The following is a 10,581-nucleotide window of genomic DNA, read 5'->3' as shown; positions in this document are numbered from 1 at the left end:
ATGAGCCCATATACATAAAGAAACCCAGAGAGGGAAGACACACAGTGAGAAAGTGGGGAGAAAGGTGCAGCGGGGGAGGGAGGGGTAATGCACAAAGGCTAGGATAGGAGACTACATACCTCATAGGGTGGGAACAAGTGAAGAGGCTGGGCTACCAACACAACAAAGATCAGAAGCACAGCGCTGAGCCCCACATATCACTCAGGCCATTTGTGCTGCCAGCCTTTTTCTACTTTGGTCCTGAGGATGTTCTTTACAAAAATAACTGGCAGGTTCTTGCAAACAGGTGATTAACTGATTTAATGAACAATACCAACAAGTGAATCATCATCATCATCATCATGATCCCATTACGCCTCTGGTGTTTAGGGCATTGACAAAACTCCTCCACTCCCGTCTGTTTCTGGCAAGTCTTTCAATGGTTCCCCAGCTGTGCCCCAGGTTTTTCAGCTTGTCTTCCACAGCTCTTTGCCATGTTGTTTTCAGGCAGCCTCATTTTCACTTGCCTTCAGGTGTCCATCTTACTGCTACTCTGGTGATGGAATCAGTTTCCATCCGAAGCACATGGCCAATCCATCTCCAATGCCTCCTGGCAACGATGGTGCTCAGATCCTCTTGGCTGCACTGTGTCAGTAGATCTTGATTTGAGATTGTTCTGGGCCAAAAGATACAGATTTTTCTGAGGCAGGTTGTATGGAATGAAGACAGTTTGGACATGTCATACTTTCTCATTTCCCAGCATTTTGCACTATAAACTAAAGTTGAAAGTACACAGCTCTGATAAATCTTGCGTTTGGTTTTGCTGTTGTATTTTGATGATTTCCAGACTGTATTTAAGCTCCTGAAGGTGTTCTGGCTTTATTGATTTTGTTCCAGATGTCCCAGCTTGTTCCACCATCCAAGAAGTGAATGCTGACCCATAAATTCCCCAGTAGGCTGTGTTTTGTCCCAAAGCACTGAAAGAAAAACCTTGTTTATTTCATTGCCGGCCCCTAAAGAAGTGTGTATTCAGTGCTGTTCAGCGGAGCTGCACATGCACAGAGAAATGCTCCACCCCTCTTCAGTGCATTGGGGTCTATAAGGGCTGAGGCTAAGCTGGGGAAAATGGTAAAAGACCCTAGAAAGGAGCATGCTAAAGAAACCCCTCCATTTTGCCTTGGTCTCTGGTACTGCTTCCAGCACCTGCTTTTAGAGAGTAATATTAGAGCAATCCCTTGTCATGAGCCACATGGAGGATAGGTCCATCAATGGCTATTAGCCAAGATAGTCAGAGGTGCAACCTCCAGGCTCTAGGTGGCCTGAAGCCTCTGCCTGCCAGAAACTGGGACTGGAAGACAGATGGATCACTTGATAATTGCCCTGTTCTGTTCATTCCCTCCGAAGCACCTGGTATTGGCCACCGTCGGAACACAGGATACTGGGCTAGATGGACCATTGGTCTGACCCAGTATGGCCCATCTTATATTATTAGGTTCGTTCAGGTGCCAGAGTCTCAAAAGCAGAACAAATAGGGCAAGATAATGCAGCTTGCAGAGTTTTCGGACAGTTAGGTATATAACCCATTTATAAGTCGCCTATTCCATGTGCTCTGTACCAGCAAACCCATTGTACAATCAAATCAGCTGGAGAGATGGCAAAGGATGGGGTCTGTAGCAGCAACTGACCTGGCGTCTAATATGGACGAAAGAACTGTTCTCACTAACACTTTGCTGTTCCTAGTATAACCTAGCACTTGAGGTCTAAAAATGTTGTTCCACCAAAAGGAACAAAGAGGCTCAAGGCACAGGGGTGGGGGCGTAGGAGGGGAAAGAGGTGTGGCAGTTCCTGATTTAAATTGCTGAAGATCGCTGTGATCCTTCCTTCCACAATGGATTTTTGGATTTTTTGGATATTAGGAAAAACTTTTTCACTAAGAGGGTGGTGAAACACTGGAATGCGTTACCTAGGGAGGTGGTAGAATCTCCTTCCTTAGAGGTTTTTAAGGTCAGGCTTGACAAAGCCCTGGCTGGGATGATTTAACTGGGAATTGGTCCTGCTTGGAGCAGGGGGTTGGACTAGATGACCTTCTGGGGTCCCTTCCAACCCTGATATTCTATGATTCTATGATTCTAATGGCTGGGCAGTAAAGCAATCTTTTGAAAGGTATAAGACACTGAAGTTTTGGAGCCTGCTTTTCTGGCAGCGAGACATGAGTGGCATTTAGCTAATCTCAAGCTTCAGCACGATTTCAGGTAGAGAGAATTGTTTTGACAAGTGCATACGTGTTTTCAATCAGAATGAACGCTACCTGTTAATTTCAGAGCGCTAGCTGCACATGGGCAAGTTCATACATGTAGGGAAGAGCTGCATGTAGGTGGGGAGAGAATGCAGTCTCTCTCTCACACACACACATCAGTTGTCTCCCTGGCCAAAACCTCACCTACCCATAGTTATACCAAAGTATGGCAATTGGGGTTTCTCTGCGAGCGCTCAGCGTTTCTGACGAGGCAGAGCCCCAGTGTACACCGTGTGCGCAACCCCAAATGGCTCTGGACTTCGACACACCGCCACTGGAGCCATCGCTTTGATGTGCAAGTGACGCTTTGCAAACTTGAGACCCGGTGTTGGGGAAGCGTGAGGCGAGCAGGCGTTCAAAAGAAAATCTCGGGAGCTGTTATCATTTCCATGCAGCGCCGGAGCGTGGGGTAGGAGAGAGAGAGAGAGAAAACCCTCCAGCACATCAAATGAGCTCGTGCCATCAAATCTCAGCCAGGGAGCCAGGCTACGCTTTTGTGCAACAGACACGCGTAGGGAACCTGCCTCAGTCGGGGCACTGCCGGGCTCCCGGGCTCCAGCCCCATTTCTACCCTGGCTGGGGTTTAATCCCCGCCCGAGCCGCTCCGCGGGCGCCCAGAGCCCCAGCCCGGCCGCGAGGGGCTCCCCGGCGCGAAGCAGGGCGCGCCCCGCGGGGCTGAGCAGGGGGCGGCCGGCGGTCGCCATGACGGGCGCGCGCGCGGCAGCCGCCTGCCGGGGCTGAGCGGGGAGGGGCGGCCGGCGCGGGAGCTGTCCCTTCAGCACCACCGCGCGCCGGCTCCGCCTCGGGCAGCGGAGCCCGCATGGGAGCCCCGCCGCCGCCGCCGCCGCCGCCCGCTCCCCAGCCCCGCTGAGCGCAGCCGCCTCCGGCGCACGCCGGGAAGAGGAGCCCCGGCCGGCTCCCGGGCCCCGCGGCTGCCGACTCCCCTGCCCAGCCCCAGCGCCCCGCCTCAGCGCGCGGGCAGGGGGCAGGCGCGATGCCGGCGCGGGGCTGCGGGACGCGCCAGGCTCCGGCCGGGGCGCCCAGCTGCTGAGCGGAGAGGTAGGGGCGGGGCGCGGGGCGAGTCCCTGCCGGGGGGGCCAGCGGCGGCCCCTGGGGGGGGAAGGGGAGCCCGTGCCGGGCAGCTGGGGGAGTGGCCCCCACGGGGCTGCTCCGCGCCAGGCTCGGCCCGGCTGGTCCCTGCGCTGAAGGGCGGGGCTGGGGTTCCCACCCCGACACCAAACTGCCCTGGGAGCTCAGTCCAGTCCCCGCCGCGATTGCCCGGGGGCGCTACCGGCTGAGGGGGCCAGTCACCGTGTTTCACGCCAGGGGGCTTCTCCCAACACTGGGGCGAAGCCAGCGGAGCCCAGCCAAGCCCCGGGTAACTGGTGATTTGCTAGCGGCCCCAGGGACTCGCCGCCCGTGCTCATTACAGGGCCACGCTGCGAGCCCTGCCTCCGAAACAAAGACCAGCCCCGAGTGTATGTGAGCGCCGGGGGCTGGCTCGGGCTGCCGGGTGGCAATGCCCTGGGTGGCGAAAGGCAGGAAAGGGGGAAATCCCCATGGGGTGGCCCCTGGCACTGATCTGCGGTTTGATCCCATTCTAGGTCTATTCCCGGCGCCCCTTGGAAGAAGCTCACTATGCCCGGGCGGAGCCTGGAGGATTTCTCTCTGGCTAACTCGGAAGACAATGAGATCAGCATCAACGTCGGCGGCTTTAAGAAAAAGATGCGATCCAACACCCTACTAAGATTTCCCGAAACCAGGCTGGGCAAACTGTTGAGCTGCCACTCAAAGGAGTCGATATTGGAGCTCTGTGACGATTATGACGACGCCAAGAACGAGTTTTACTTTGACCGGAACCCCGAACTTTTCCCCTACGTGCTACATTTTTACAACACCGGCAAGCTCCACGTGATGGGCGAACTCTGCGTGTTCTCCTTCAGCCAAGAGATTGAATACTGGGGCATCAATGAGTTCTTCATTGACTCCTGCTGCAGCTACAGCTACCACGGGAGGAAAATGGAGCCGGGTCAAGAGAAATGGGAAGATCAAAGTGACCGGGAAAGCACCTCCTCTTCCTTTGATGAAATCTTGGCCTTCTACAAGGATGCCGCCAAGTTTGACAGACAACCCTTTGGAAACATCAGAAGGCAGCTCTGGCTAGCGCTGGACAATCCCGGCTACTCTGTCTTGAGCCGAATATTTAGCGTCCTGTCCATAGTGGTTGTTCTTGGGTCCATTGTGACCATGTGCCTGAACAGCCTCCCGGACTTCCAGCTGGTGGATAGCTATGGGAAGGCCGAGGAAGATCCTCGCTTTGAAATTGTGGAACATTTTGGCATTGCATGGTTCACATTTGAGCTGATGGCAAGATTTGCAGTGGCTCCTGACTTCTTGAAGTTTTTCAAGCATGCCCTGAATCTGATTGACCTCATGTCCATCCTGCCATTTTACATTACCTTAATTGTTAACTTGGTTGTAGAAAGTAGCCCGGCTTTAGCAAATTTAGGTAGAGTAGCCCAAGTCCTGAGACTAATGAGGATCTTTCGCATCTTAAAACTTGCTCGACATTCAACTGGCCTCAGGTCTCTTGGGGCCACTTTGAAGTATAGCTACAGGGAGGTAGGGCTTCTCTTACTCTACCTCTCTGTTGGGATCTCCATATTCTCTGTAGTGGCTTATACCATTGAAAAAGAAGAAAACGAGGGCTTAGCCACCATCCCTGCTTGCTGGTGGTGGGCTACAGTTAGCATGACCACAGTTGGCTATGGAGATGTTGTCCCAGGGACCACTGCTGGCAAACTGACGGCATCTGCATGCATCCTAGCTGGTATCTTGGTGGTAGTGCTTCCTATCACGCTCATCTTCAATAAATTCTCTCACTTTTATAGGCGTCAGAAGCAGCTAGAAAGTGCCATGAGGAGCTGTGATTTTGGTGATGGAATGAAAGAGGTTCCATCAGTCAATTTAAGGGACTATTATGCTTATAAAGTTAAATCCCTTATGGCCAGTTTTACCAATCTGAGCAGGAGTACTCCCAGCGAACTAAGCCTAGATGATTCACTGCATTAGACTGCAGATCTGACAGCAGTTTGCATGATGTGCACCAAGAGCTGTGTTTATAAACATTCCTATTCCTTGGGGTTTTTCTAGCATATAGTGTTGCTGACACTGCACTAACTTTGCACCTAACAGGAAATTTAGTTGCAAACTGACAGTTTGCACGTTTCCATCCTGTTGCATAGAAACAAAATGCTCATTTTTCTAGACAAGTGTTACTGTGTCCATGACACTAGTGCTAGTGGTGCAGTGCTGATTTGTTACTTAGCTTGTTTCCTTTAGACGTCCTTGTGTGAGCAGAGAAATGAGTTGATCCAGGGGAAAACACACAACTGTGAAATTAACAATGAAATAATCTGTTTTCACTTACACTGATGTAACAACTCTTATTATCTGTGCATTTCCCAATTAGTTTAAAGTGCTCGCAAGGCAGATTTTAAAAAGAGCATTTTAAAGTATCTGACACTAACTGCAAGTTAAAAACTTACCTGTGAATAGTTTACATAGTAACACATTGCCACCTTGTTATGCCAGCTAATACTAATGTTAACCACATCTCTGAAAATGTGATTGAGTTTAGCAGTTCAGGGAAAATTGGCATTTGTTCTAGAGCACATTTATTAAAGCACTAGGTGTTCTTTTGAAATTAAACACGTCGGTGAGATTTTCAAAAGCACTCGGCATTATCTAACTCTGCTTCCAGCCACATCAGAAGAAAAAAATCCCATTGCCCTCACTGGGAGCAGAGACAGGCCAATACTGAGCACTTCTGAAAAACTTACCCAAAGCTTTTAAATTATGAGCGCTTTAAGGCCACATTTTCAAAAGTGGCCTATAGCCTTGGTGCCCATCAAGACCCCTAGGGCTTGATTTTCAGAGGGGCTGAGCACCTGCAGCTCCTATTGACTTCAACTGGAGCTGCAGATGTTCAGCATCTCTGAAAGTCAGGGCCAAGGGAAGGAAGAAGGAAATTGGGCTTCAGACGAAGTTGGGCTCCCAAAAATGGAGGCATCCAACAATTAGAAGCCACATGTGAAAACATGGGTCTCTCTAGAGCATGGAAATATTCCAAAGTGAATGATAAAGGCAGTATTTTAGGAACTGACATTTACCTACTGAAAGATGACTAATTAAAAAGATAGCATATGTATTTCTGAGATACAGCCTAATTTTATCAGGGAGGACTGTTTTGATGCTTGGCATGAGAATTAAAACAGGTGTCCATGATAAATAATCTCATTAAGATTTTTGCAGATGAAACTGTAAGGGAATAAATATAGCTAGTATTTCTACTTAAAAATGGTTCAGAAAAGGATTCCTGTTTCTCAGTTCAGGAAGAAGCATTAAGGCTAAGACCAAGAAAGGGCACTTATTGGATCAGATCCTCAGCTTGTCCAATGACTTTGATGATTTAAAGCAGCTGAGAATCTGACTTAGTATTTGTAAAGTCTGTTTTAAGTAAGACAGCAGATCTTGATATTTAATTGTCCAAGTCATGACTCTGCATAAACTAATCTTATGAGTGCTCAAAGTTGTCTCTCCCTGCCCACTGTAATGGTTTAAGGATCAATACTCTCAGCTCAGACAATGCCCTCTCTACCATACTATCATATTTCCTGTTTACTAGAGAACTGTGCTGTCAAGCAAACTACCAGTACTCAGCTGACAAAATGGCTCTTTTCTGTTCAAACCCTGCTATATTGCAAACCAGTTATCTATTGTTTTCAAGTCAATTTGTAGTATAGCAATTTATGAAGATAAGGTGGGTTCAGAGAATAGATTTGAATTAGGGAGATTAACAAGTGTCTTAAAGCACTAAGGCCAAAATTGTCACATTTGGAATCCTAAAATTAGACATCTAAATAATATTCAGGCACCTGAATAAAAATGGCCTGATTATCACAGATGCTGAGCATCCACAGCTCACCTTGGGTCAAAAGGACATAGGAGTTGTCAAACCAAAGCAGACCAGAGGACCAGCTAATTCACTGTGCTGTTTCTGATAGCAGCCAGCACCACATGCTTCAGAAGAAGGTATAAGAACTCTGAAATAGGTGGATGTGGAATAACCTGCCCATCTGGAAAATTTCTTCCCAGCCCCCTTCAGTTAGTGGTTGGCTTATGCCCTGAAGCATGAGGGTTTATAACCCTTCTAAATGTTTTTGTTTTTAAAAAAATCCTTATCAATTTCCATATATTTCTCTGTAACTTCAGTAGGAGATATGAGTGCTCAGCACCTCTGAAAATTTGGCAGTTTATATTTAAGTTTCTGAATGTTGGATTTAGGTGCCTAAATTTAGGCATTCACATTCAAACAGGTAGGCCAATGCTTTCACCGCTGGAGGACTGAGTTCAATTTCTGTATAGGGTCACAGGTGTAGCTAAATTTGGTGGTCTCAACCTAGTCCTGAATTGGAACATTTGGATACTATCATCAAACCTGGAAAGGTAGCCAAAAGGAGCATAGCACTAGATTATGGGTATTTCAGGTCAGGATAGATATACCTTGAAAGAAGTATGTGGGAGATCTTGCATAGCACTTATATACAGAATGGGCTGAATCCTGTAGAGCTGGCAAAAAAGTCCATTGATGCAAAGGATAATTTGGCCTTCATTAGGTTTACCAGTTTGTGGTCTATGCAGAATCTCTCTCTAGCCAAGGGTCTTATTTTCTCAGCTTCACAAGCAAAGAATTCACAGAGTTTTTTAAAAAAATCCTAAATAGTATATTATTTTAAGGCCTGTTATTTCAGCAGACATGTAGAATTGTCAAAGGGTCACTAATTCCCCCAGCTGTTAGTTTAGCATTGCAAACTTTGGATTATTTAAATAAGATTAGATTATCTTGTTTTATAGATTTATTATTCATAGGGACATTGTTCAGTCATTTCTTCAGAAACTGAATGGAATGTTTCCAAATTGCATTTTATGAAAGAAAATGAAGTTTCCCAACGAGTCACTATTTTTATTGTATTGGTTGTAAGGAATTTTCATTATTGCTTTTTATATATATATATATATATATATATATATATATAAGTGCTATGGATCAAAGATGCTAAATAAATAAAGTATTGCAATTTAGTAGGCACTCATTGCTATGATTCATTATGAAAATGACTTTATTATTAATTCAGGAGGATCCCTGCACACTTTACAAACTATATTTATAGAAGGGAATTACTTCATTCACCACGTAAATACAGCAACTGGGGGTGAAGCTTGGTCAGTGTTTAGGACACGAAGTAGCAAATACCGTATCCCAAAGTTAAACTACAGGTGGACATGCTGGCAGACTGAATGTAATTATCCAAACTTGAAACTTGCCCAGGACGCAAAGAATAACACAGACGAAAACAAGTAAAATGATTGAGTGTGTTGTCATTGTTTTATTCAATGTCAGAAATGAGTCCTTTACCAAGGCTTACAGCCCTGCTTTTGCAAAATGGGTAATGACTAATGCAATGTGGAGTGGAGCAGGGAAAGGGCCTAGGACCTTAGTTTAGTCTGGCATACAAAATACACCACCCAATAGCACAGTGCCCCCTAGCACCATTGGGTCTGATTTAAATGATACAGTAAGTACATATAAGGAGGAATGAGACATAGGCTGCCTGCCATTTTATAAAGGCAGCTATTGTAGGGCCCAGTCCTGTGAGCTGCTGAGCACCCTCATCTTCTATTAACTGCAATAGCGAAGAAAGATACTGCACATTTTGCAGGAGAAACTCAGCACTTTGCAGGACTGACTGTTAGCGAGGACAGAGAGAAGACAAGCTGTTTGGCCGGCTACTATCCTGCTGGATTTTTTAGATGACTGGTTTGTAAATTTGAGACAGTCTTGTGTCTTGTGAAACAGCAGGGCCTGAATTCAAGGATGTGAGGTGTCACAGGCAGCACTCCTTTGTGTTCTAGGCTTCAAAACGGTCAGGGCCCAAAATCTGCTTGTGATGCAGGTGCTAGCCAATTAATAGTATTCTACCTGATGTGGGCTAACTCTGCTTTGTAAAGGGCACGTTTCCGGTGTCAGAGAAAACACTGAAACATGTTGCTAGTGCTACCTGTATGCTAACAGGTTTAAAGTGGTTATATGAGGATTATGGTTTTACTTCCAACCAAGTAATTTACTTTGTCTGACGGATTAAACTTTGTTATGGAATTCTGATTTCTACTAACTCCCAGGAAAAACTTCCTAACTGTAAGAACAGTAGGACAATGGAACAGAGAGCCTAGGGAGGTCGTGGAAGTTCCTTCACTGGAGGTTTTCAAGAGGAGACTGGATAGCCACCTGTCTTGGATGGTTTAGACCAGGAGTTCTCAAATTGGGGGTCACGACCCCTCAGGGGGTCACGAGTTTATTACATGGGGGGTCGCAAGGTGCCAGCCTCCACTCCAAACCCCGCTTTGCCTCCAGCATTTATAATGGTGTTAAATATAAAAAAAAAGTGTTTTTAATTTATAAAGGGGGGCACACTCAGAGGCTTGCTATATGAAAAGGGTCACCAGTACAAAAGTTTGAGAACCACTGGTTTAGACACAACAGAGATTATCCTTGCGGTCCCTTCTAACCCTATGATTCTATAGAGCTGGGCTGACTATTATGGTGTTCCAAGGCTGCTGCTGAAAAGCAGTATGATTTATTTATAGCTTGTGATGAAGCAGCTAGTATTTGTTTAGATTTAGTATTAACACTTGTTTTATTATTCATAGATTTTAGTCACTTGTTAGTTGTCTCCTTCTGTGCAGACTGTGTATTATCCATTTTGAAATCAGACTTTTTCCTTATATAATACAGCATGATCTGTTTCACATTTGTAAGCTTAAAAATTGAGAACTTTGTGTTTGTTACTTCAGTTTTAGCACTTACAGTATTTGCACACTGTTGTGTGGGCCTTTATTAAGACAGCAATGATCTGTTATATATATTACCACTTTAATTTTCTATCTGGTGCCAACCATGTATTATCACACTGGTATACTCAGTAACTCAGGCTTGTGCCACATAATGCAAATTAATGAAAAAACAGTATTTAAATTTCATCAAGGGATTAAAATTTAATCTAAACTGCAGGACATTCCAAGCATATATTATGATTAAAGAAAAGCCCATATTGTCTTGAAATGATAGGTTTCTTTTTAAAACTTTTCATCAGAATATATTTGTTTAAATGTTCTGATCTGGAGAAACATTTTTGGGCATTAAACAGATGGCACACAACTCTTGTTTTCTGTTTGGTAGATTAGGG

General features: G+C 46.0%; 1 protein-coding gene across 1 annotated transcript; it reads left to right on the top strand.

Moving 5' to 3' along the window:
* The first annotated feature begins 3,901 nt into the window (after positions 1-3,901).
* KCNS2 (potassium voltage-gated channel modifier subfamily S member 2) lies at positions 3,902-8,306 on the top strand. Its single transcript, XM_073329362.1, has one exon. It carries the CDS (start codon positions 3,914-3,916, stop codon positions 5,345-5,347), a length of 1,434 nt encoding a protein of 477 aa, XP_073185463.1. The 5' UTR covers positions 3,902-3,913; the 3' UTR covers positions 5,348-8,306.
* The last annotated feature ends 2,275 nt before the right edge of the window (positions 8,307-10,581 follow it).

Source organism: Lepidochelys kempii, chromosome 2, assembly GCF_965140265.1.
Source record: "Lepidochelys kempii isolate rLepKem1 chromosome 2, rLepKem1.hap2, whole genome shotgun sequence".
Classification (NCBI taxonomy): Eukaryota; Metazoa; Chordata; order Testudines; family Cheloniidae; genus Lepidochelys; species Lepidochelys kempii.
The sequence above is the reverse complement of the archived record's forward strand: the minus strand, read 5'-3'. Positions and strand labels throughout refer to the sequence as shown.